General features: G+C 40.1%; 2 protein-coding genes across 2 annotated transcripts; both read right to left on the bottom strand.

Moving 5' to 3' along the window:
* Window positions 1-715: 715 nt before the first annotated feature.
* LOC112791256 (protein NEN4) lies at window positions 716-2,472 on the bottom strand. The gene is made up of 5 exons (XM_025834013.3): window positions 1,877-2,472; window positions 1,756-1,802; window positions 1,593-1,656; window positions 1,293-1,475; window positions 716-1,202 (listed from the first exon to the last, which is right to left on the bottom strand). Exons 1-5 carry the CDS (start codon window positions 2,318-2,320, stop codon window positions 1,110-1,112), a joined length of 831 nt encoding a protein of 276 aa, XP_025689798.1. The 5' UTR covers window positions 2,321-2,472; the 3' UTR covers window positions 716-1,109.
* A 1,201-nt stretch (window positions 2,473-3,673) lies between these two features.
* LOC112791255 (bifunctional aspartate aminotransferase and glutamate/aspartate-prephenate aminotransferase-like) lies at window positions 3,674-7,098 on the bottom strand. The gene is given in 10 exon segments (XM_025834012.3): window positions 3,674-4,033; window positions 4,167-4,280; window positions 4,402-4,572; window positions 4,803-4,886; window positions 5,035-5,148; window positions 5,242-5,270; window positions 5,273-5,489; window positions 6,432-6,535; window positions 6,614-6,707; window positions 6,797-7,098. Coding segments are annotated over 10 exon segments (1,260 nt in total). The 5' UTR covers window positions 6,989-7,098; the 3' UTR covers window positions 3,674-3,892.
* Between the last annotated feature and the right edge of the window lie 20,881 nt (window positions 7,099-27,979).

Here is a 27,979-nt window from a genome sequence, read left to right as displayed (position 1 = left end):
ACTAGTAGATGAGTGAAACTAAATTAAGAAGATTATATTTGCAAAGATCGCATTGATATCAATTGGAGGTCATAAGTCTTAACACTCCTGGGGATGGAATCATTCGTGTTAAGTCTCCCTTGCGTTGCTTTTCTAATGCCAACTCTGTCAGAGAAAGGTATTTAGCAACTTCCAATAAGCATTTAAAACTCATCTCAGCAAATTTTGTTTTTAATTAAGGATCATGAAATGGATCACTCATGAAGCAGCAGCACAGGGCAATGAGCAACACACCACTTTAATTATGATGGTAGATTTTGTGATCATTGACACCTCAGGAATTGCTTCTCTAGAGAACTTCATAAGAGTCTGGTTTCAAGTGGGAAACAGGTAAGGCAGATATTCCATTTGCTTTCAGGTTTTACATTGTTCATTATATTGTGTTACCAACTGCTATAAATTTCTCTGTTAGCCATTGCCAATCCAAGGTGGCAAGTGATCAAGAGAATTGGAGGGTCTTCTTGACTGTTGCAGAAGCTATTGACTGCAAACTGGATTGCTAATAACAAGTTGGGTTTGATTGGCCACAAATTGAACCAACCACTGTGACTCTACATTGTTCGTGACGATAAAATCTTATCTTTCCATGTTGTAACATAGGTCATGTATAGATATTCCTGCTCACACATACTTTATGTAGAATAATAGTGGGACAGCGGAATAAGTGCAATTTGGGTTCTGTACTATAAAAGCATATACCTATTATTGTGTAACAGAAAAAGCGTTTGGAGTTCGACTTGTGTGATATTTGTCTACAATATGATATAGCACTTTTTCATAGGATTAACATGATTTTTATACGGATAAGTGCATTATTACAACTTGGAAGCAGCTTTCACTTTAAGAGAGGTGCTTCAAGAATTTTGAAATGAATGAATGATCAATCTATGTACAAATGAATTTGTGTGGTGCCACATCATGGTTTCCCTTAGGGATCTTGAACATCTTAGAAAGACATGATGGTGGCCTTAGTTAACCTCCTTCCAACAATGTGAGGCCTTTTTCACAAGGTAGTCACTAGTCAGTCAATCTAATCTGGTGAGTCACATACATTCTGAAAGAGGCTTCCATCATCTTAGAAGTGAATGAGAATGCTTTAATATTTGGTTAATAGTTGGTTGCCCTTGGGCTTTAGAGACTAGGCCCTTCACACTCTCAGCCATCTGCATTTGAAAACATTTTCATTCTCATTACAGCATATATACATATATGATCAAAATGAATTGAGTATTCCAATATAAAATTAAACAAACCTTTCCTAAACTTCCCCTGGCATAGGGTACTGTCCTCTGATATCCTAATAAAGAAGATGGAGGAGATTTTCTGCTTGTGTCTTCTCTGGAGGGCGATTTCCCATAACTTCTGCTTCGAGTCATAATGGTCGAACTCGAGCACCCATTCCAGTTGCTATGCAATGTGCTTGGCAGACTTGATTCCTGACATCCCCAAAACATGAACAAATTAAATGTGTAAGAACCATCATCATGCATTCTCCTGTAATTCATATTTGCGTTTGTTTTCAAAGTTAATTTACTAATTTTGTAAACACTCACCAGAAACAACACCGTAGCACAATGCTTAAGAACCTCCAAGTTCATGCGAACATCATCTAGGCTCCTGTTTCAAAACAAGCCACCACAAATCCATATATCATTCAAGTTTTACACAAAAGGAACTAATACAAAATATTTAGAAGTAGAAATGCAAATAGCATACCTGTGCTTTTGTTGACCCAAGCCAAAATAAGAAGCCAACGTTGCCATCTGCCCCATAATATAAATAATGTTGGTTAAGAACATGTGATAAGAATGAATGTAGCTTCATGTTTTGCATGTACCTTCATGTTACCGGCTCTTCTCCCAAACTTGTCAGTTAGAACACCCAAAGAATCGATGATTCCAATTGGGATAGGCGCAGGCCTGTTAATTTGATCAAAGGATTCTTTGATACGAACACAGTCGAATCTCTGGATGTTGTGACCAGCCCAGACCCTGCCATCAAGAATGCTGAATATCCTGTCTGCAACGTCCTCAAAGGAGGGAGCTTTCTCCACAGCAGCGCGAGTTATTCCGTGGCTTCTGCTGGACCTCACTGGCACCACGGATAGGTCTTCGGGTTTGATCAAGGTGCTGTAGCTCTCAACCTCCGTGAGCTTGTGGGGGCTCACAACAATGGCTCCAAACTCCAACACCCAGAACCGTTCTCCACCCTTCTTGGGCACGTTGGTTTCCAAATCAAAGAACACAATCTCGGGTGCATTTTCAACATTGAATGAATCCATGATGGTCGATATCACTTAGTTAATAATAAGGCTAGCTTCTTCGTTCTTTCTGGCTCCAATAACTTGGGTTCATCTATATATAAGCAAAGGTAGTCCTTTGGAAGAGAAAAGGTGGATGAAGAAGGTTGATTGTCTTCAAGTTAAAGTCAATGTGCATGAAGGGGGAAAGGAGAAGGTTAAACGTGCGCGTATATTAGGAATATCCGAATATGGGAATTAAGGGTAACGGGTTAAGGTTGCGTTTTCCTTGCTACACTGTTTTTCGTTATTGCTTGTGCTGCATGCTTTGCCTCCTGAGCAGGAAACTTTCAATCAAAACTTTCAAGCCCTCTCCATTCACGGAATTCAATCTAATAAGGTGAGACATAATTTGTGGTAATTAGTAAGTAATATAATCATCATCACCTTGTTGGCGTGTGAAAATCGTATGCAAAGTACATTTTTAATCGAAAAATATGACATGCCAAATTAGTTAATTGATGATTCTATTTCTTTCCGTATCGTTTTTTTTTCCGGTCCCAAGCCACGTCAAGAAATACTAGAGGAATATATAACCGGATTTTTTTGGGTCAACGAATATAACTAGAATAGAAGTTTTTGCCATTGAATAAAATATAGCTGGGCCAATTTATCAAACACTGTATTAATCTACACGCCAACGAGAGAAACAATAGAACACGGCACAACATGTTACGGGCCTTTACGAAACACAAATTGGGCTGTACTTCTCGGGGTATGATGTCCAATAGCACATGTTCTTGAGCCTTTGGGGTAAAACCGTAAAAGCCTTCTGGTTTAACAAGTCCTACTATAAGAAAACTCAGCTAATCTCAGCTAATTTTGTAATTGGGGTTTTGCTCGGGATAACGTCAGGAACTATTTTGTTTAGTGATGATCCAATAAACAAAAGTGCCATACTGTTATTTCTACTAATCATTTTTTTTAATATTGAAGGTAATAAAGCTAAGATTTAGTGGATAGAACCTTAATGTTGTGTGTGTAAATGCGTAGTATGCGACTGTGCGTGAGTATTGTGATATTATAATGTCCATGGTTGGAGGTTGTCCTCCAACCCATCCTGGCAAAAACAAAAAAGTGCTAAAATTTAGTCTTAGACAAAAGCTAAAAATTATTCCAACTTCACATGATATATAAAAGACTAACTATTACTATGTTAGCTACATTACGTGTTAAATTTTAATTAATTGTTGCTTAACTTGCTTACTTGTGCATTGTTTGAGCAGTTATTATTGTAGTTAATGCCAAAATACCATCTTCTATTAATAATAAAAGAAGCAAACAAGAATTTTACTCCAGTAGATATGGAAGTCTAGTAAAGACACCTATCTCTCCTTGTTTAGAAATGATGTAAAACTGTATTCATTGTTATTCGATCTCGTACTTTTCAGTCCAAACTTCAGAGGCAGATGAATAAATTTCGCACAATGCCTTCTATTGGGTGGTGTTTGCCGCAGCTTCAATAGCCGTAGCGTATTATTTTCAGAATAGAGACATATATACAATGCCGAACTTAAACTAAAATAAACCCACTAGAACAACAAAGCAAGGGTTTTAACGGAGTGCAGCAGAGCTGAGAGGGGCGAGTGCTTTCTTAATTCTCTCCACAGCTTCTTGAAGGATAGTAAGGGATTCTGCATATGATATCCGAACACAAGTATCATCTCCAAATGCACTCCCAGGCACCAAGGCCACCTGCAATCCAAAACACCAAAAAACGTAATAAATAATGTTTACCTCACTGGCAACATGGAAACTCCATGCAAGTTTTATAACTTGGCTAATATGTTCCTCAAATAAACAATAAAGGCCATTAAAAAGAATTTACCTGGCCCTTATCCAAAAGATATCGACAAAGGGACTCCGAATCATCAATTCTACCAAATCCTTCAGCTTCTCTTCCATAGTAGTAGCTTAAATCAATGAATAGATAAAATGCCCCCTGCATGTGGGAAGAAAGAGTACACATTTATGAAGCAGAACAACAAACATATTAGGAAGAGACAGAACAAAGAGAATAACTATTAGGGAATTAACAAATACATAATTGAGTTTTCTCAAACCTGGGGTTCTGATATTTTAAGACCCTCCATTTCCCTAAAACTTTTAACCAAGAAATCTCGGCGCTCCCGAAATGCTTTCACCATATTAGCTACAATTTCCCCACCAGCATAGCCTAGTCCTAACGCTGCAACTCCAGCTTTCTGAGCTATGCTATTGGGCCCTGTAGTGAACTGAATTCAATAGGATGCATCAGCCATTATATAAGGCATATAATACAAACAGCATAGTTGTCTCAACTAATTCCAAATGAATGATAGGATATCCCCCTGATTTTTTACTTCCAGATGGAAAATCTGATAAAAAACCAATAATCTATTGTATGTATGTAGCATATCAGAAGGAAATCATGAGATATGATATTGTGCAGAAAAACATGGCCTAACAGAAAACTGCTGCATACCTGACTTTGAATCTTTCCACATGCTGCAACAAAATGTTTTGGACCAGCAATATATCCAAGCCGCCATCCAGTCATTGCAAAGGCCTATGAAATATAGTAATATACATCATCTGGCAACAGATCAACAAAACAAAGACCAAAAACTGACACTAAAAAGCCAGGATGGTGGGGATATTGCAGATACAAATACAACTCTACTAGAAAGACAACACCACATTATTTACCGACCAACCTTGGAAAATCCGTTCACAGTTAAGGTTCTGTCCCACATTCCTGGTAGTGATGCAAAGCTTGTATGAGTTGCTGGTGCATAAATTATATGCTCGTAAATCTCATCAGAGAGAATCTGAATAAAACAGAAATGAAGTGAAGTAAGATCTTGAATGAAACTATGAAGGTCAAACAAATTGAAACACTGATGTCATGATGAAGAGTGTACCAGAAGCCTGGGGTGGTTTGCTACAATGGGGCTATGTCTTGAAGTAATTTCTTGGGGTAGACAGATCCTGTTGGGTTAGATGGCGAGCAAAGAATGAGAAGCCTTGATCTTTGAGTAATTTTGGATTGAAGGAGTTTGGGGTCCAAAAGGAAATGATTATCTATTGATGTTGGAAGAATAACAGGTACAGCATCAGCCAATCTTGCCATTTCTGGGTAACTCACCCAATATGGAGCAGGAATAATGACCTGAAAAATTCTTTCACATCATATGATACCAAATAAGGCATAAAAAAAAAGGACAAGTATTGAAATAAAAAAAAAATAAAAGAGATAAATTGAAATTAGATTAAAAAGAAAATCATTCTACTTTTTATCCATTTTCTTATGCAACAAAAAAGAGATTCACTTAACCTAAATTGTCAACAGCATAGTTTAAAAATTAAATCAAAAGGAATCACTCAATCTTCTGTCTAATTCCCTAAGATTGTGTTTGTTTGTTGGACCTGGACACTAATTGCTAGACACGGTGGTACACATATAGCATTTGTTTGGTGAGGCACGGATTTGGATAAACACAGTGGTACAGACATGTATTTAGTGTTATTCCTTAAAGTTGAGACAAAGAGACATAATGCATAGGACACAAAATTTGACTTTTTTATTTTTAATTATTTTTTAAATTATCAATGTATAAAACACAATGGATAAGACCTAGAGAGTAAAATTGACATTTAATTTATACATGTGTGTCATGTATATTACTAAACACATTACAAAATTTGTGTATCTTTATATTTTTGTTTATTTGTCTCTGTATTTATGTATCTCAAAAACACTAACTAACTGTAGCCTAAGGTAACAAGAAAGAGACTCACTCAACTTCACTTGTCCTATCAGAAATTATAATCTCTTATTAGTTTAAATAAAAAAAAATTAAACCCACTAATATAAAATTTGATCTAATAACTAAATAAATAAAAAACAAAATACATAAAATTAAATTAAATATTCTAATATTTAAAAATATAAATTAATAACTATTAAATAATACTTTACATCTTGCTAAAGCATGTATCACGGTATCATCATCATAACCTATGCAACAGAACTACTAGGCCAAGCATTAGGCTAAACTCAGAACAATTAAAAAGAGGAAAAAAGAAAATTATGCTGAAATTAAATAGTTACCTCGTCTCCCGGGGAGCAAACTGCAAGAACGGCCTGGGCAAGACTCTGCTTGGCTCCATTACTAAGCACAATATGATCAGGGGCGTAAGTGATCCCGTTCTCCTCTGCAACAGCAATTGTGGCACACTATGATAATCTGATAGCGAGTTTTGTTATTGAGGGAAAAAGAAGGTGAGATTTACCTTTGAGCTTATGAGAAATAGCCTGGCGTAATTGTAATGTTCCGGCATTCGGGGTGTACCTTGTATGGCCTTCACGAATTGCATTAATCCCAGCCTATCCATAACCATAACCATTAAGAGTGAGGAGTCAGCACAGAATTGGAAACATGGAAAGATGGAAAGAGTGTTAGTTTAGTTGGTGACCTCAGCAATGGGAGCGGGAGTGTCGAAATCGGGCTCCCCGGCGGCCAGGCGAATAACGGGGACGCCAGCTTGAACCAGTGCGTTTGCTTGGTCGCTTATGGCCACAGTCCTTGAAGGCTTCACGGCGTCGACTCGTGGGTTCAAGGAGTCATCAACCCCCATGGCCGCTGCACTACTCTGCTTCTTCTCCATTTGGATGGACGTGGAATGGGAATTAACGAAATGTATACGGCATGTGTTGGCCACTTTGAATTGCGCGGAAGACCACAGATGAGTGTTGCAATTGTCCACTCAACACTAACTAGAATGATAGTGACGTGTAACAACAGAACTAACCACGTCAGGCGAGGTAGAGACTAGAGAGATCGGAATTGGGAGGTAATTAATGTAAATCCGATATCGTGTTTCTTGCGTCATAAGCAAAACTAAAACAGTTAAACCAGCAAAATTTATTGCATTCATCCACTATTTTTTAGTAGAATAATTTAATAATAAATTTTTAATTTCTATTTTTAGATATTATTAATTAATTACTGATTAAAGAAAAATTTTGTTTATCTTCTAATATTTATCTGACAAAATAATATGAAAAAGTCTAGGAGCTAACAATTTTTGTGTTTTCTGTCAGTACTTAATCATAAAAAAAAGTGAGTAATTTTTTACTATTAGATATAATTTCACACTATTTAATAAAATCTATTTTAAACAAAATGAATTATATAATGTGTATACAAATCATTACTAAAAAGTTATTTATCAATACAAAATATTTGTTAAAATATATAAAATATACGCTAAAAATATATAAAAATAAATAATAATTTTAACACTTGAAAAATTTTGTTTTTATTAAAATGGATCTCAACATTTATTTTTGACAAAATAAATTAAGTATCGTTTGACAAAATAGTGTAAACATTAACTCTTCATTTTAGATATTAACAAAGATATTTAAGTGACACGTTAAGTATTTATCTAAAGAATTAGATGTGAAATTATAATATTATTATTTTTTTTAAAATCGAAGATTATTAAACTTAAAATCTCTATTTCACCTTCACATTTCAGTTTAACTCCATTGACTCAGTTTATCTCCATCGCCTCACAGCAAAAACTTCATCCGACAAAAGATTGCCTTTATTACATTCAACACATGTTCAAGGTACGTATTCATTTTGGATACAATTTTAACATTCAACACACCCAAAGATAACATTTTTTAATATTAACTTTTATCATCATATAGCAACAACGACACTACCATCACCTAAATAATGAGAACAGATTCATAAATATAACTAAAGCTATCTCAATTACAAGTACCAACAATAAAGTTTCTATCATCCTCGAGTATTCTTCAATCCCAGATGACCTCATAGCTAATTAGCTATATGTCTTATAATTCTCTCATTATCTAAGTTTTTCTTCCTTTTACTCCTTCCAACATTCAGTTTAATTTTTTTTAAACTCTTCTTCCACTTCATCAACCCAAATAAAATACTCACATCTTGTTCCGAGGCTTACCTAGAACCGGACGGAGGTTGGGCTTGTTTGTGAGGCCCAAGCGTTGGAGGAGCGTGGTCTCCGACTTGGTTTACGTCTGGGAGCTGCCTCCGAGTTGTGTATGTGAAAGAATGGGGGGTGGTACCTGCAAAGACACTCCAATGCCTAAGTCAGCGTGAGGTTAAGCAGGTTTAGAATGTATTGGAACTTAGAGATACCTGAGGAATGTTAGTGTATTTATAGTGGTGAACCAATAACCACCGTTGGAGTAGTGCCACCTTTTTAGGGTGTTAACCGTCCCTTTATCTTGGGGAGGTTAAGATATGGATACTGGAAGCGGTTAGAGAGATTTTAGGGGCAGTTACCCATCTGAATGGGTGCTTATCTGCCAGCTAACCCTCGTTCCCGACTTCTTTAGAACAGGTCGTGGTGAGTGCCGACTTCGTAAGACTAAGGTGGGTGAGGCTCAATCCGTGGGATTAGGCCTTTTGTCTGGACCTGGGCCTTTACTATTGGGCCAGGGTATGAACAGTGCCCCTACTCGAGCCCAATTTTCTTTTCGAGATTTGGGTTCGAGTATTCTATTCGGGGTCGTAACTGACTTGTGAGGGAACCGATGTGATTTGTTTGCAACCGACGTGAATCTTCGTGACTTTTGATTTTCACAGTTACATCTAATCAAACGTCGCGTCCGTTAGGGGTGTGCGTAGGTATTAATTACCTTGGTAACGGTGCATTCATTAATGACCGCTTCCATTTTTACCATTATGCCCCTAACGTGCTTATAAATGCTTCCCTCTTCCTTCGTTGTTTCGTTTCTTCGATTTTTTAAAATTTTTCCCTTTTCATCTGTTCGTGGAACACTTTCGTATCTGTTCGTGGGATACTTTCGTTGAAGGCTTTCATCTTTCCCTACCTCTTTTCAGGCAAAGGTTGGTTCTTTCTTCCCTTTTATTAAGTGCTTCTGCATGCCTTTTATTTTCTTAGGAGAGGGAGAAGGTGACGTCGTAGGTTATTAGATTTCATGTCCCTTAGGAACTCTCGTTTTTTATTCTTTTTTCTTTTTCCTTTGTAGGTTTTCATCATACCCTAGGAAAAAATGTCTTTTGTAGAAGTTCTTGCTCAGTGGGTTGATGTTACGGTCTTGGGGGAGGAACCCTTGGTCGATGCCGAGTTCATCACCAACCTTCGCACTCATCACCATATTTGTACTTCTGAGGAGGATGAGCCGAAGTATGAATTGGTGGTCCCGGGTTTGGAAGACCGGGTTTGTTTTGGAAGGGATACTGAGGAGGTCCCTCATTTTTTCTACATGTATGAAAGCATGATTACCCGTTTGGGTGTTTTTCTTCCATTTTCTGATTTTGAAATAGCTGTTTTGCGTCACTACCGAGTTGCTCCTACCCAACTTCACCCCAATTCTTGGGGTTTTCTGAAAATTTACCAGTTTATCAGCCACGCCTTAGATTTTCCGACCTCTTTGAGGATTTTCTTCTATCTTTTCCATATGACCAAGCCCTTCAGTGGGCTAAATAATAAGCAGCAATGGGTGTCTTTCCGAGCCATACAAGGTCGGAGAGTTTTCACCATTTTTGATGAATCCTTCCATGACTTTAAAAATTATTTTTTCAAAGTTCAATGTGTAGAGGGTCACCACTCCTTTTTTCTGGATGAAAATTCTGTTCCTCGCATTCCTCTGTATTGGTTGGAGGCCTCCCCCTGTGAGAAATATGGTTTGGATGACTTGGATGAGGTGGAGGCAGCCATTGTGGGGTTCCTCCGAGAAGTGTAGGGGAGGGCCCCATATCTGGATACCAAAAAATTTCTCCAGGGGTCGCCGTCCTTTGTCCAGGCACAATTAGGTAGCCTTGTCTTTTATACTTTGTTTCCGACTTGTATCTTGTTTTTCCGACTTGTCTCAATTTTTTGGCTAATAATTGCTTTTACAGAGATGGCGAACAAGAATTCCAGCGAATCTTACCAGAGAGTCCAGGAGGCCAGGGCAAGATCTCGCGCCAGGGCTGGCGGTGCCAGGGTAACTAGCTCCTCTCTTCCTCCTCCTCCTCCTCAAAATTTGGGGACCCCTTCTCGGCCTATTGTTATTTCCTCCTCGGCTTCTTCTCAGCCGCCCCCTCCCCCCCGACCTTCTCCTGAGCCGGAGAAGAAGAAGCGTAAGACTTTAGAGTCTTCCTCTTCTTTTGAAGGTGAGGCTAAGGTGGATGCTCCTGCATTTGTCCGGAAACACATCTATACTCATATCCGTATAGGTATGGATGATGTTTCTGTCCGGAACCACCTCACTATTCTGGCTCAGGAGAGTGTCAGGGCGGCGGCGGTGTGCACCAAGTTTCTTGATGTTTTTGAGAAGACTCCTCTTAGCTCTCTGGGTTCAACTTCAAGGGTTGAAGAGAGGAAAGGCTTCTCATATATCAGAAACATGAGGAGTTGAAGGAGGAGGTCGCTAAATTGAGGGAGGAGAGAGATGATCTTCGGGAAAAGGGGAACAAGTTACAAGCCCAATGCAATATGGAGGAGGACTTGAGGAAGAAGGCGCAGGAGAGTTATTCAAGCTTGTTGGTGGACGAAATTGTGATCACATCAATGTAGTATTCTTTGTTGTTGTATGGAATCATTATTGTGGCTCTTGGCTATGTGTGGACACAACTCCGTTCAACTTAACCAGCAAGTGTACTGGGTCATCCAAGTAATACCTTACGTGAGTAAGGGTCGATCCCACAGATATTGTTGGTATGAAGCAAGCTATGGTCACCTTGTAAATCTTAGTTAGGCAGATTAAATGGTCATGGGTTTCGAAACTTAATAATAAATAAAAAAATAAAAAGGGATAGAAATACTTATGTAAATCAATAGTGGGGATTTCAGATAGGCGTATGGAGATGCTGTGCTCCTCTCGAATCTCTACTTTTTTATTACATTCATCCAATCCTTCTTACTCCTTTCCATGGCAAGCTGTATGTAGGGCATCACCATCATCAATGGCTACTTTTAATCGTCTCGGGAAAATGGTCCTATGCGCTGTCACTGCATGGCTAATCGTCTGGAGGCATCACCCTTGTTGATAGCTACATCTCATCCTCTCAGTGAAAATGGTCCAAATGCTCTGTCACAGCACGGCTAATCATCTGTCGGTTCTCAATCAGGTTGGAGTAGAATCCCTTGATTCTTTTGCGTTTGTCATCACGCCCAGCCTTCAGGAGTTTGAAGCTCGTCACAGTCATTCAATACCGGAATCCTACTCGGAATACCACAGACAAGGTTAGACTTTCTGGATTCCCAGGATCCTACTCGGAATACCACAGACAAGGTTAGACTTTCCGGATCCTCATGAATGCCGCCATCTATCTAGCTTATACCACGAATATTCTGTTGGAGAATCTAAGAGATATGCGCCCGGCCTAGAGTAGAACGGAAGTGGTTGTCAGTCACGCACGTTCATAGGTGAGAATGATGATGAGTGTCACGGATCATCACATTCATCAAAGTGTTGTGCAACGTATATCTTGGAATAAGAATAAAAGAGAATTGAATAAAAAGTAGTAGTAATTGTATTGAAACTTGAGGTACAGCAGAGCTCCACACCCTTAATCTATGGTGTGCAGAAACTCCACTGTTGAAAATACATAAATGAAAGGTTCAGGCATGGCCGAATGGCCATCCCTCTCCATGATCAAAAGACCGAATGATCAAAGACTAAAAGTTAAAAGATTAAACTGTCAAAAGATGTCTAATACAATAGTAACTTATCCTATTTATACTAGACTAGCTACTAGGGTTTACATAAGTAAGTAATTGATGCATAAATCCACTTCCGGGGCCCACTTGGTGTATGCTTGGGCTGAGCTTGATCTATCCACGAGCTGAGGCTTTACTTGGAGTTGAACTCCAAGTTATAACGTGTTTTGGGCGTTCAACTCCGGATCATAACGTGTTTCTGGCGTTTAACTCCAGACAGCAGCATGTACTTGGCGTTCAACGCCAAGTTACGTCGTCATTTTCCGAATAAAGTATGAACCATTATATATTGATGGAAATATCTGGATGTCTACTTTCCAACGCCATTGAGAGTGCGCCATTTGGAGTTTTATAGCTCCAGAAAATTCATTTCGAGTGCAGGGAGGTCAGATTCCAACAGCATCAGCAGTCCTTTTGTCAGCCTTTTTCAGAGTTTTGCTCAAGTCCCTCAATTTCAGCCAAGAATTACCTGAAATCACAGAAAAACACACAAACTCATAGTAAAGTCCAGAAATGTGAATTTAACATAAAAACTAATGAAAACATCCCTAAAAGTAGCTTGAACTCACTAAAAACTACCTAAAAACAATGCCAAAAAGCGTATAAATTATCCGCTCATCACAACACCAAACTTAAATTGTTGCTTGTCCCCAAGCAACTGAAAATCAATTAGGATAAAAAGAAGATAATATACTATAACTTCCAAAATATCAATGAATATTAATTCTAATTAGATGAGCGGGACTTGTAGCTTTTTGCTTCTGAACAGTTTTGGCATCTCACTTTTTCCTTTGAAGTTTAGAATGATTGGCTTCTCTAGGAACTTAGAATTTTGGATAGTGCTATTGACTTTCCTAGTTAAGCATGTTGATTCTTGAACACAGCTACTTATGAGTCTTGGCTGTGGCCCCAAGCACTTTGTTGTCCAGTATTACCACCGGATACACAAATGCCACAAACACATAATTGGGTGAACCTTTTCAGATTGTGACTCAGCTTTGCTAGAGTCCCCAGTTAGAGGTGTCCAGAGCTCTTAAGCACACTCTTTTTACTTTGGATCACGACTTTAACCACTCAGTCTCAAGCTTTTCACTTGGACCTTCATGACACAAGCACATGGTCAGGGACAGCTTGATTTAGCCGCTTAGGCCTGGATTTTATTTCCTTGGGCCCTCCTATCCATTGATGCTCAAAGCCTTGGATCCTTTTTACCCTTGTCTTTTGGTTTTAAGGGCTATTGGCTTTTTCTGCTTGCTTTTTCTTTTTCTTTCTATTATTTTTTTCGCCTATTTTTTTTCGCAAGCTTCTTCTTTTTCACTGCTTTTTCTTGCTTCAAGAATCAATTTCATGATTTTTCAGATCATCAATAACATTTCTCTTTGTTCATCATTCTTTCAAGAGCCAACAGTTTTAACATTCATAAACAACAAGATCAAAAATATGCACTGTTCAAGCATTCATTCAGAAAACAAAAAGTATTGTCACCACATCAATATAATTAAACTAAATTCAAGGATAAATTCGAAATTCATGTACTTCTTGTTCTTTTGAATTAAAAACATTTTTCATTTAAGAGAGGTGAAGGATTAATGGATTTTATTCATAGCTTTAAGACATGGTTACTACATACTAATGATCATGAAGTAGAGACATAAAACATAGATAAACACAACATTAAAAACCAAAAAATAGAAAGAGATAAGAACAAGGAATGAATCCACCTTAGTGGCGTCTTCTTCTTGAAGGACCAACAATATCCTTAAGCTCTTCTATGTCCCTTCCTTGCCTTTGTTGCTCCTCCCTCATTGCTCTTTGATCTTCTCTTATTTCATGGAGAATGATGGAGTGCTCATGATGTTCCACCCTTAATTATTCCACATTGTGGCTCAAATCTTCTAAGGAGGTATTGAGTTGTTCCCAATAGTTGTTGGGAGGAAAGTGCATCCCTTGAGGCATCTCAGGGATTTCTTGATGATAAGCTTCCTCATGCATTTCTTGAGAGCCGTGAGGGGTCTCTCTTGCTTGCTCCATCCTCTTCTTGGTGATGGGCTTATCCTCTTCAATGGAGATGTCTCCTTCTATGATAACTCCAGCTGAGTAACATAGATGGCAAATAAGGTGAGGAAAAGCTAGCCTTGCCATGATGGAGGACTTGTCGGCTATTTTGTAGATTTCATTAGAGATGACCTCATGAACTTCTACTTCCTCTCCAATCATGATGCTATGAATCATGATGGCCCGATCCATAGTAACTTCAGATCGGTTGCTAGTAGGAATGATGGAGCGTTGAATGAACTCCAACCATCCTCTAGCCACAGGCTTGAGGTCCAGTCTTCTTAGTTGAACTGGCTTGCCTTTGGAGTCTCTTTTCCATTGAGCTCCTTCCACACATATGTCCATTAGGACTTGGTCCAACCTTTGATTAAAGTTGACCCTTCTAGTGTAGGGGCATTCATCTCCTTGCATCATGGGCAAGTGAAACACCAACCTCACATTTTTCGGACTAAAATCTAAGTATTTCCCCCGAACCATTGTGAGATAATTCTTTGGATTCGGGTTCATGCTTTGATCATGGTTCCTAGTGATCCATGCATTGGCATAGAACTCTTGAACCATTAAGATTCCGACTTGTTGCATGGGGTTGGTTAAGACTTCCCAACCTCTTCTTCAGATCTCATGTCGGATCTCCGGATACTCATTTTTCTTGAGCTTGAAAGGGACCTCAGGGATCACCTTCTTTTTTGCCACAACATCATAGAAGTGGTCTTGATGGCTTTTGGAGATGAATCTTTTCATCTCCCATGACTCGGAGGTGGAAGCTTTTGTCTTCCTTTTTCCTTTTCTAGAGGATTCTCCGGTCTTAGGTGCCATTGATGGTAATGGAAAACAAAAAAGATTATGCTTTGACCACACCAAACTTAAAATATTGCTCGTCCTTGAGCAATAGAAGAAAGAAGAGAAGAAGAAGAAGAAGAGAATATGGTAGAGAGGGAGAGATGTAGGTTCGGCCAAGGTGAAGAAGAGGGGGTTGTGTTTTGTGAAAAATAAAGTAGAATGGAAGGGTATATATAGGGAGAGGGGGGAGTGTATGTTCGGCCATTTAGGGTGGGAATGGGTGGGAAAATGGTTTTGAATTTTTGAAGGTAGGTGGGGTTTATGGGGAAGAGTGGATGGATGTAAGTGGTGAAGGGAGTGATTGGGAAGAGGAATTGAGGTGATTGGTGAAGAGTGTTGGGAAGTGTGACATGGGGAATACTCATCACAAAATAGGATTAGGAGGTAAGGTGGGAATATAGTAGGTGGGAATCCTGTGGGGTCCACAGATCTTGAGGTGATCCTGTGGGGTCCACAGATCCTGAGGTGTCAAGGAATTCCATCCCTACACCAAATAGGCATGTAAAATGCCTTTGCACACCATTCTGGCGTTTAAACGCCGAGTGGTGCACATTCTGGGCGTTCAACGCCCACATGTAACATGTTTCTGGCGTTGAACGCCAGTTTCATGCTTGTTACTGGCGTTCAGCGCTAGCTTTTCCTCTTAGGCACATTCCTGGCATTCAGCGCCAGAATGTTGCTTGTTTCTGGCGTTCAGCGCCAGGTTGATGCTCTGTTCTGGCGTTGAACGCCAGCCAGATGCTCCTTACTGGCGTTGAACGCCAGTCTGTGCTTCCTCTAGGGTGTGATTTTTTCTTCTGCTGTTTTTGATTCTGTTTTTAATTTTTATATTTTTTTTCGTGACTCCACATGATCATGTACCTAATAAAACACAAAATAACAATAAAATAAAAATAAAATAAAAATTAGATAAATAAAATTGGGTTGCCTCCCAACAAGCGCTTCTTTAATGTCAATAGCTTGACAGTGGCTCTCATGAAGCCACAAAGGTGATCAGGTCAATGTTGTATAGTCCCAACACCAAACTTAGAGTTTGGATATGGGGTCTTAACACCAAACTTAGAGTTTGGTTGTGGCCTCACAACACCAAACTTAGAGTTTGACTGTGGGGGCTCTTTTTGACTCTGAACTGAGAGAAGCTCTTCATGCTTACTCTCTTTTGTCACAAAGGGATGGCCATGTGCCTTAAACACAAGGTATTCCCCATTCGATTGAAGGACTAGTTCACATCTGTTGACATCTATCACAGCTCCTGCTGTGGCTAGGAAAGGTCTTCCAAGGATTATGCATTCATCCTCTTACTTCCTAGTGTCTAAGATTATGAAATCAACAGGGATGTAAAGGCCTTCAACCTTTACTAACACGTCCTCCACTATTCCATAAGCTTGTCTCAATGACTTGTTTGCCAGTTGTAATGAGAACAAGGCAGGTTATACCTTAATGATCCCCAGCTTCTCCATTACAGAGAGTGGCATAAGATTTATCCCTGACCCCAGATCACATAGAGCTTTTTCAAAGGTCATGGTGCCTATGGTACAAGGTATTAAGAACTTGCCAGGATCTTGTTTCTTTTGAGGTAGAGTTTGCTGAATCCAGGTATCTAGTTCATTGATGAGCAATGGAGGTTCACTTTCCCAAGTTTCATTACCAAACAACTTGGCATTTAGCTTCATGATAGCTCCTAAATATTGAGCAACTTGCTCTCCAGTCACATCTTCATCCTCTTCAGAGGAAGAATAGTCTTCAGAGCTCATGAATGGCAGAAGGAGATTTAATGGAATCTCTATGGTCTCTATATGAGCCTCAGATTCCTTTGGATCCTTAATAGGAAACTCCTTCTTGCTTGAGAGACGTCCCAGGAGGTCTTCCTCACTAGAATTTTCGTCCTCCTCCTCCCTTGTGCATTCGGTCATATTGATTACATCAATGGCCTTGCACTCTCCTTTTGGATTCTCTTTTGTATTGCTTGGGAGAATACTGGGAGGAGTTTCACTGACTTTCTTACTCAGCTGGCCCACTTGTGCCTCCAGATTTCTGATGGAGGATCTTGTTTCACTCATGAAACTGAAAATGGCCTTTGACAGATCAGAGACTAGATTGGCTAAATTAGAAGTGTTTTGTTCAGAATTCTCTGTCTGTTGCTGAGAAGATGATGGATAAGGCTTGCTATTGCTCAGCCTATTGCGTCCACCATTGTTAAAGCCTTGTTGAGGCTTTTGTTGATCCTTCCATGAGAAATTTGGATGATTTCTCCATGATGAATTATAGGTGTTTCCATAAAGTTCACCCATGTAATTAACCTCTGCCATGGCAGGGTTCTCAGGATCATAAGCTTTTTCAGAAGCTGCCTCTTTAGTACTGTTGGATGCATGTTGCCATCCATTCAGACTTTGAGAGATCATGTTGACCTATTGAGTCAACACTTTGTTCTGAGCTAATATGGCATTCAAAGCATCAATTTCAAAAACTCCTTTCTTCTGGGTATCCCATTATTCACGGAATTCCTCTCAGAAGTGTACATGAATTGGTTGTTTGCAACCATATCAATGAGTTCTTGAGCCTCTTCAGGCGTTTTCTTTAGGTGAATAGATCCACCTGCAGAATGGTCCAATGACATTTTCGAAAATTCAGATAGACCATAATAGAATATATCTAATATGGTCCATTCTGAAAACATGTCAGATGGACATCTTTTGGTCAGCTGCTTGTATCTTTCCCAAGCTTCATAGAGGGATTCACCATCTTTTTGTTTGAAGGTTTGAACATCCACTCTCAGCTTGCTTAGCTTTTGAGGAGAAAAGAATTTATCCAAGAAGGCAGTGACCAGCTTATCCCAGGAGTCCAGGCTATCCTTGGGTTGTGAATCCAACCATATTCTAGCTCTGTCTCTTACAGCAAAAGGGAAAAGCATGAGTCTGTAGACTTCAGGATCAACTCCATTCGTCTTTACAGTCTCACAAATCTGCAAGAACTCAGTTAAAAACTGATAAGGATCTTCAGATGGAAGTCCATAAAATTTGCAGTTTTGTTGCATTAAGGCAACTAGTTGAGGCTTAAGCTCAAAATTATTGGCTCCAATGGCAGGAATGGAGATGCTTCTTCCATCAAATTTGGATGTTGGCTTTGTGAAGTCACCAAGCATTCTCCTTGCATTATTATTATTTTCGGCTGCCATCTCCTTCTCTTGTTCGAATATTTCTGAAAGGTTGCCTTTAGATTGTTGTAACTTAGCTTCTCTTAATTTTCTCTTCAGAGTCCTTTCAGGTTCTGGATCAATTTCAACAAGAGTGCCTTTTTCCTTGTTCCTGCTCATATGAAAGAGAAGAAAACAAGAAAGGAAGAGGAATCCTCTATGTTACAGTATAGAGATTCCTTTATGTTAGTAGAAAAAGAAATGGGAGAAGAGTGAAGAAGAGTGGGTTCGGATATTTAGATGGAGAGAGGTGAAGAGAGGTGTTAGTAATTAAATAATTAAATAGAATAAGAGAGAAGGGATAGAAAACTCGAAAATAATTTAAAAAAAAGGTTAGTAATTTTCGAAAATTAGAAATAAGATAAGATTAAAATTAAAATTTAAAACAAAAAGAATTTTTGAAAAGAGATGAGATATTTTCGAAAATTAGAGAGGGAAAAGTAGTTAGGTGATTTTGAAAAAGATAAGAAACAAACAAAAAGTCAAAGAGTTAGTTGAAAAAGATATTAAAATCAAATTTGAAAAGATAAAAAAATAAGAGGTTAGATAAGATATTTGAAATCAAATTTTGAAAAAGATAAAATTTTTGAAAAAGATAAGATAAAAGATAAAAAGATTTAATTTTTTTAATTTTAAAATTACTTACTTCACTAACAAGAAACTTCAAGATAAGATTCTATAACTTAAAGATTGAACCTTTCTTAACAAGAAAGTAACAAACTTCAAATTTTTGAATCAATCACATTAATTGTTAGTGTAATTTTGAAAATATGATATAAAGATAAGAAAAGGATTTTGAAAATAATTTTGAAAAATATTTTTGAAATTTTCGAAAAATAGAAAAAAAATGAAAAGATATAATTTTTGAAAAAGATTTTAAAAAGATAAGATTTTTAAAATTAAAAATTTGACTTGACTTGTGAGAAACAACTAATTTTAAAAATTTTTTGACCAAGTCAACCCAGAATTTCGAAAATTTGGAGGGAAATAAAGAAAATATATTTTTTTTATTTTTGAAATTTTAAAGATGAGAGAGAAAAACATAAAAATGACCCAAAACATGAAAATTTTGGATCAAAACACATAATGCATGCAAGAACACTATGAATGTCAAGATGAACACCAAGAACACTTTGAAGATCATGATGAACATCAAGAACATAATTTTGAAAAAATTTTTATGCAAAGAAAACATGCAAGACACCAAACTTAGAAATTTTTAATGCTTGGAAGATATGAATGCAAAAATGCACATGAAAAACAACAAAAGACACAAAACAAGAAAACATCAAGATCAAACAAGAAGACTTACCAAGAACAACTTGAAGATCATGAAGAACACTATAAATGCATGAGATTTTCGAAAAATGCAAGAAAAATTTTTTAAATCATGCAATTGACACCAAACTTAAAAATTGACTCAAAACTCAAACAGGAACACAAAATATTTTTGATTTTTATGATTTTATTAATTTTTTTTTATTTTTATTAATTTTTTCGAAAATTAAGTTTGGAAAAACGAAAAAGAAAAGAAAAATTTTGAAAAAGAATTTTGAAAAGAAAATTACCTAATCTGAGCAACAAGATGAACCGTCAGTTGTCCATACTCGAACAATCCCCGGCAACGGCGCCAAAAACTTGGTGGACGAAATTGTGATCACATCAATGTAGTATTCTTTGTTGTTGTATGGAATCATTATTGTGGCTCTTGGCTATGTGTGGACACAACTCCGTTCAACTTAACCAGCAAGTGTACTGGGTCATCCAAGTAATACCTTACGTGAGTAAGGGTCGATCCCACAGAGATTGTTGGTATGAAGCAAGCTATGGTCACCTTGTAAATCTCAGTTAGGCAGATTAAATGGTCATGGGTTTCGAAACTTAATAATAAATAGAAAATAAAAAGGGATAGAAATACTTATGTAAATCAATAGTGGGGATTTCAGATAGGCGTATGGAGATGTTGTGCTCCTCTCGAATCTCTACTTTTTTATTACATTCATCCAATCATTCTTACTCCTTTCCATGGCAAGCTGTATGTAGGGCATCACCATCATCAATGGCTACTTTTAATCCTCTCGGGAAAATGGTCCTATGCGCTGTCACTGCACGGCTAATCGTCTGGAGGCATCACCCTTGTTGATAGCTACATCCCATCCTCTCAGTGAAAATGGTCCAAATGCTCTGTCACAGCACGGCTAATCATCTGTCAGTTCTCAATCAGGTTGGAGTATAATCCCTTGATTCTTTTGTGTTTGTCATCACGCCCAGCCTTCAGGAGTTTGAAGCTCGTCACAGTCATTCAATACTGGAATTCTACTCGGAATACCACAGACAAGGTTTGACTTTCCGGATTCCCAGGATCCTACTCGGAATACCACAGACAAGGTTAGATTTTCCGGATCCTCATGAATGCCGCCATCTATCTAGCTTATACCACGAAGATTCTGTTAGGGAATCTAAGATATGCGCCCGGCCTAGAGTAAAACGGAAGTGGTTGTCAGTCACGCACGTTCATAGGTGAGAATGATGATGAGTGTCACGGATCATCACATTCATCAAAGTGTTGTGCAACGTATATCTTGGAATAAGAATAAAAGAGAATTGAATAAAAAGTAGTAGTAATTGTATTAAAACTTGAGGTACAGCAGAGCTCCACACCCTTAATCTATGGTGTGCAGAAACTCCACTGTTGAAAATACATAAGTGAAAGGTTCAGGCATGGCCGAATGGCCAGCCCTCTCCATGATCAAAAGACCGAATGATCAAAGACTAAAAAGTCAAAAGATTAAACTGTCAAAAGATGTCTAATACAATAGTAACTTATCCTATTTATACTAGACTAGCTACTAGGGTTTACATGAGTAAGTAATTGATGCATAAATCCACTTCCGGGGCCCACTTGGTGTATGCTTGAGCTGAGCTTGATCTATCCACGAGCTGAGGCTTTACTTGGAGTTGAACTCCAAGTTATAACGTGTTTTGGGCGTTCAACTCCGGATCATGACGTGTTTCTGACGTTTAACTCCAGACAGCAGCATGTACTTGGCGTTCAACGCCAAGTTACGTCGTCAATTTCCGAATAAAGTATGGACTATTATCTATTTCTGGAAAGCTCTGGATGTCTACTTTCCAACGCCGTTGAGAATGCGCCATTTGGAGTTCTGTAGCTCCAGAAAATCCATTTCGAGTGCAGGGAGGTCAGATTCCAACAGCATCAGCAGTCCTTTTGTCAGCCTTTTTCAGAGTTTTGCTCAAGTCCCTCAATTAGCCAGAAATTACCTGAAATCATAGAAAAACATACAAACTCATAGTAAAGTCTAGAAATGTGAATTTAACATAAAAACTAATGAAAACATCCCTAAAAGTAGCTTGAACTCACTAAAAACTACCTAAAAACAATGCCAAAAAGCGTATAAATTATCCGCTCATCACTTGTTCAAGGATCTCGTGGAGGTGAGGAAGGACTTGTTGAATTCTTGGCTGCTTACGCCGAGTTGGAGGACTCTATTACTGAGGGAGCTGAGGAGGCTTGGAGGATTTTTAAGGAGCAGGTCGGCGTCTTTGCTCCTGACTTGGATCTCTCTCCTTTGGACCCTGACAAAATTGTCATTAATGGGGCCATTGTGTCTCCTCCCCGACCTGTATCTGAGTCTGAGTTGAAGACTCGGGGTCAGAGAATCATAGAGTCTTCTCCCCGTCCAGACAATGCTCTGAGTTCTTCCGAGACTCCCGAGACTTCTTTTCCAGCTCTTGTAGGTGCCTCTCTCCCTGGTCCTGATGGCGCTCCGACTCCTCTTCCTGATTCTGGTGGTGATCCTACTACTCCCGGAGGTGATAGTTAAAAGTTTGTTGGCTATATGGGGGCCCGGCCTTTGGGTCCCCCCTTTTTTAAACTCTTTGTTGTTTATGGTGGTGGTGACTTGACTTTTTCTCTGGCCTTTTTCTTGAAAAACCTTTTCTTTGGCTTGTCTGTCTTTATGAGCTTGACAGTCTTTTGGCCTTAGGTTTTTTCGATCTCTCTTTTCCACTATTCCTTTATACTCAACTTTGTGGTTTATTGAGCTTTTATGTCTTAGGTTATTTTTGCGATGCGTTTTTCTTCTACTCGGTTTTTCATTTCGATTTACGGGTCGGAGTGTTTCCGAGCTTCTCTACTCGGGTTTTCATTTCGACTTATGAGTTGGAGTGTTTTCGAGTTTCTTACGATCAACTTATATAACCTCTTTACACCGACTTGTACCTCGTCGTTTTATCCTGACGACCATCTAGGTCGGTTCATGGGATTTTCACGTTTTGTCGAGCTTAAGTCGGCGCATTTCGTAGAAAAGAAAGAGAAAACAGAAAGGAATTTATAAGAGATATTTGTAAAATGTAAAGATCTTTATTTATTGGGGAGGTACTTTATTGCTACTAATGGTTTTTGCCAACTTATTTCCCTTAGCCCCTACTATGATGCCTCGTTAAAAACCCTTCTCCAGAAAAAACCCTTTGATTTTGGGAAAAAATCATGAAGTTGGGAAAAGAGTACACCAGGGAGTAGAGTTCGCTTTTAACTGTATTACCTTTTCATGTTACAAGCATGCCACGACCTCGGTAACTCGGTGCCGTTCAAGTCGGTCACTTTATAATACCCTTTTCCTAAGGCTTCATTGACTTTGTATGGTCCCTTCCAATTATCAGCGAGCTTTCCTTCTCCTGATTTGTTGACTCCAATGTCGTTTCTGATCAAGATTAAGTCATTTGGGGTGAATGTTCTTCGAATGACTTTTTTGTTGTATCTTCTAGTCATCCTTTGCTTCAACGCTGCTTCTATTATCTGGGCTTGCTCTCGAACTTCGGGGAGCAGGTCGAGCTCCTCTTTGTGCCCCTGTATGTTCCCAATCTCGTCATGGAGAGTCACCCTTGGGCTTTGTTCATTGATTTCTATTGGTATCATGGCTTCTACGCCATAGACTAGTCGAAAGGGTGTTTCTCCAGTGGCGGATTGGGGGGTTGTCCTGTAGGCCCATAGCACTTGCGGGAGCTCCTCAGCCCAGGCTCCTTTTGCATCTTGTAATCTTTTTTTCAGTCCTGCCAGTATGATTTTGTTGGCTGCCTCGGCTTGTCCGTTGGCTTGCGGATGTTCTACCGAGGTGAACTGATGTTTGATTTTCATACTGGCTACTAGGCTTCTAAAGGTAGAGTCGGTGAACTGGGTACCATTATCTGTAGTAATGGAATAAGGTATCCCATATCTTGTGATGATATTTTTGTAGAGGAACCTCCGACTTCTTTGAGCGGTGATGGTGGCTAATGGTTCTACTTCTATCCACTTTGTGAAGTAATCTATTCCCACGATCAGGTATTTGACTTGTCCTGGCGCTTGGGAAAAAGGACCTAACAAATCCATTTTCCATTTTGCAAAGGGCCATGGAGAAGTGATACTGATTAGCTCTTCCGGGGGAGCCACATGGAAATTTGCATGCATCTGACATGGTTGACACTTTTTCACAAATTCTGTGGCATCTTTCTGCAAGGTCGGCCAGTAGAATCCAGCTCGGATCACTTTCTTGGCTAGTGATCTTGCTCCTAGATGATTTCCGCAAATCCCACTGTGAACTTCCTCTAACACCTCGGTGGTTCTTGAGGTCGGTACACACTTTAACAGTGGTGTTGATATCCCCCTTCTGTAGAGAATATTTCTCACCAAAGTGTAATGTTGTGCTTCCCTCCGAATTTTCTTGGCCTCTTTTTCCTCTTTAGGAAGGATGTCGAATTTCATGTATTCGACCAAGGGGTTCATCCATTTGAGGTTTGAACCAGCTACCTCAAGGACCTCTTGTTTGTCTTCTTTTACCACGGAGGGTTCCTGGAGAGTTTCCTGGATCAGGCTTCTATTGTTCCCTCCTGGCTTGGTACTTGCTAGCTTGGATAGGGCGTCTGCTCTGCTATTCAGATCCCGAGTTATGTGTTTGACCTCGGTTTTTGCAAAGCGTCCAATGTGTTCCAGAGTTTTTTCCAAGTACCTCTTCATATTTGGGTCCTTTGCCTGATACTCTCCACTTATCTGGGAGGTCACCACTTGTGAGTCGCTGTATATCATCACCTTTATAGCACCGACTTCCTCTGCCAGCTTCAATCCAGCAATCAGGGCTTCATACTCGGCCTGATTATTTGAAGCTGGGAATTCAAATTTGAGGGAAACCTCTATTTGGGTTCCTCTTTCATCCACCAATATTATGCCTGCACCGCTTCCTGTTTTATTTGAGGATCCATCTACATAGAGTTCCCATGTAGTTGGCTTTTCCTCTTGATCTCCTGCGTATTCTGCGATGAAGTCGGTGAGGCACTGGGCTTTAATCGCCGTTTGAGTTTCATACCTCAAGTCGAACTCGGAGAGCTCTATTGCCCATTGAACCATTCTCCCTGCGACATCCGTTTTTTGGAGGATTTGCTTCATGGGTTGGTTCGTGCGGACTCTTACTGTATGAGCTTGAAAGTAAGGCCGTAGCCTTCGTGAGACTACAACTAAGGAGTAGGCAAACTTCTCTAGTTTGTGATATCTTAGCTCGGGTCCTTGTAGAACTTTGCTGATGAAATACACTGGATGCTGGCCGATCTTGTCTTCTCTTATCAGGGCTGACACGACAGCCTTGTTTACTACACATAAATATAGGACGAGGTCTTCTCCAGCTACAGGTCGGGTCAGAATCGGAGGTTGGCTCAAGAATCTTTTGAACTCCTGAAATGCCTCCTCGCATTCAGGAGTCCATTCGAATTGACATCCCTTTCTCAATAAGGAGAACAATGGAAGGGATTTTAGTGCTGATCCTGCCAAGAATCTGGAGAGGGCTGCGAGTCGGCCATTTAGCTGCTGGACCTCTCTTAAACAGGTCGGGCTTTTCATTTCCAGGATAGCTCTATTTATCGGGATTGGCTTCAATCCCTCTTTGTGTCAGCATGAACCCTAGAAATTTTCCCGCCTCTACCGCGAAGGCACACTTTGCAGAATTTAGTCTCATCCCGTGTAACCTTATGGTGTCAAAGACTCGCGAGAGGTCTAACAAGAGGTCAGCCTCTTTCTTGGTTTTCACCAGCATGTCGTCGACGTATACTTCCATTAGGCTCCCAAGGTGGGGAGCAAACACTTTGTTCATCAGCCTTTGGTATGTGGTCCCTGCATTTTTTAATCCGAATGGCATGACCACATAGCAAAAATTTGCTCTAGGCGTGATGAAGGATGTCTTTTCCTGGTCTGGCTCATACATTGGGATTTGGTTATACCCCGAGTAGGCGTCCATGAATGACAAGTATTGATACCCCGAGCTGGAGTCTACTAGGGTATCAATACTTGGTAGTGGATAAGGGTCCTTAGGACAGGCCTTATTTAAGTCGGTATAGTCGACACACATTCTCCATTTGCCATTTTGTTTTTTGACTAGCACGACATTGGCTAGCCATGTTGGGTACTTGACTTCTCTGATGAAGCCGGCTTCTAGGAGCGCCTGTACTTGTTCTTCTACTACTAGGGCTCGTTCTGGGCCGAGCTTGCGCCTTCTTTGTTGCATGGGTCGGGACCCCGGGTAGACCGAGAGTTTGTGGGACATGAGCTCGGGGTCTATCCCGGGCATGTCGGAGGCCTTCCAGGCAAAGAGATCGGAGTTGTCTCTTAGAAGCTTAGTCAACCCTTGTTTTAGGGTTTCCCCTAGGTTGGCTCCTATGTGAGTATTTTTTCCTTCCTCTTCGCCTACCTGTATCTCCTCGGTTTTTCCTCCCGGCTGTGGTCGCAGCTCTTCTCTAGCCCTTGCACCACCGAGTTCTATTGTGTGAATCTCTCTGCCTTTTCCTCTCAGGTTTAGGCTTTCATTATAGCATTTCCTTGCCAATTTCTGATCTCCCCTTACCGTTGCTATCCCCGCTGGGGTCGGGAATTTCATACAAAGGTGGGGAGTGGATACCACCGCTCCGAGTCGATTAAGGGTAGCTCTGCCGATTAAAGCATTATATGATGACCCTACATCGATGACTATGAAGCTATACTCAGAGTTTTTGATTTTTTCCCTTTTCCAAAAGTGGTGTGGAGGGGAAAAAATCCCAGTGGCTTTATTGGCGTGTCGCCTAATCCGTATAAGGTGTCGGGGTAAGCTCTTAATTCTTTCTCCTCCAACCCTAGTTTGTCAAAAGCGGGCTTAAAAAGGATGTCCGCTGAGCTTCCTTGGTCTACTAGGGTTCTGTGGAGATGGGAATTTGCTAGGATCATAGTTATTACCACTGGATCATCGTGTCCAGCGATTATTCCTTACCCATCTTCTTTTGTGAATGAAATGGTACGGAGGTCGAATGATTCTCCTCCGACCTGGTAGATTCTCTTGAGATGCCTTTTACGAGAGGATTTGGTGAGTCCCCCTCCCGCAAACCCTCCTGAGATCATATGGATATGTCTCTCCGGAGTCCGCGGTGGTGGGTCTCTTCTATCCATATCGTCTCGCTTTCTCTTTCCATGACTGTCCGACCTTTCTATGAGATATCTGTCAAGCCGACCTTCTCTAGCCAGCTTTTCTATCACATTTTTAAGGTCGTAATAGTCATTTGTGGAGTGACCATATATTTTATGGTACTCGCAGTAGTCGCTGCGGCTCCCCCCTTTTTTATTTTTTATGGGTCTGGGAGGTGGCAGCCTTTCGGTATTGTAAATTTCTCTGTATACATCCACTATAGAAACCTTTAGAGGAGTATAAGAGTGATATTTCCTTGGTCTATCGAGGCCGAGTTCTTCCTTTTTCCTGGGCTCCCTCTCTCTCTCTTTTGTTGAGGGAGGGTGTCCGGGTCGCCAACTCGGATCTCTCAGCTTAGCATTCTCCTCCATGTTGATGTACCTTTCAGCTCTTTCCTATACATCACTTAAAGAGATGGGGTGTCTTTTGGATATGGACTGTGAGAAAGGACCTTCTCTAAGCCCATTGACTAACCCCATTATGACTGCCTCGGTGGGCAGGTCTTGGATCTCTAAACATGCTTTGTTGAACCTTTCCATATAGGCTCGTAAGGATTCTCCGACCTCCTGTTTTATTCCCAGGAGGCTTGGCGCATGTTTTGCTTTGTCTTTCTGGATAGAGAACCTCATCAAAAACTTCCTTGAGAGGTCTTCAAAACTGGTGACCGACCTCGGAGGGAGGCTGTCGAACCACTTCATCGCTGCTTTCGATAGGGTAGTCGGGAAAGCTTTGCATCGCGTAGCGTCGGAAGCATCAGCCAGGTACATCCGACTTTTGAAATTGCTTAAGTGATGCTTTGGATCCGTGGTTCCGTCATAGAGGTCCATATCGGGGCTTTTGAAGTTCCTTGAAACTTTTGCCCTCATGATGTCCTCGCTGAAAGGGTCCTCCCCTCCTATGGGCGGCTCTTCTCGTTCGTCTCGGGAGTTCCGGCCTTTGAGGGAGGATTCCAACTTCAAGAGTTTTCTTTCTAACTCTTTTCGTCGTTCCATCTCCTCTTTTAGGTTCTTCTCAGTTTCCCTTTGTCGCTCCCGTTCCTGTTCTAACTGTTCCAAGCGACTTTGGTGGACGTGGACTAATCCCATGAGTTCAGTTGCGTGGGATGGTCCCTCTTTCTCCGAGCCGCGCCCTTTTGAAGAATTTGCCTTCGGATTTTTGACTCCGGAGGTACCTTCTCTGTGCTGATCGTTGGTTTCCTGGTGAAGGGTCAAGTCTGCGTCATTGTTTCCGGTGTCCAGATTCTCTTGTTCAGAATCTGATTCCACATGACCCTCTTCGGGTGATCTGTCCGCCATCACTGGTTGACCTCTCGGTCCTCGGCAACGGCGCCAATGTTCCGGGGCTTACCTAGAACCGGACGGA

This window comes from Arachis hypogaea, chromosome 3 (assembly GCF_003086295.3).
Source record: "Arachis hypogaea cultivar Tifrunner chromosome 3, arahy.Tifrunner.gnm2.J5K5, whole genome shotgun sequence".
In the NCBI taxonomy this organism is placed as follows: Eukaryota; Viridiplantae; Streptophyta; class Magnoliopsida; order Fabales; family Fabaceae; genus Arachis; species Arachis hypogaea.
The sequence above is the reverse complement of the archived record's forward strand: the minus strand, read 5'-3'. Positions and strand labels throughout refer to the sequence as shown.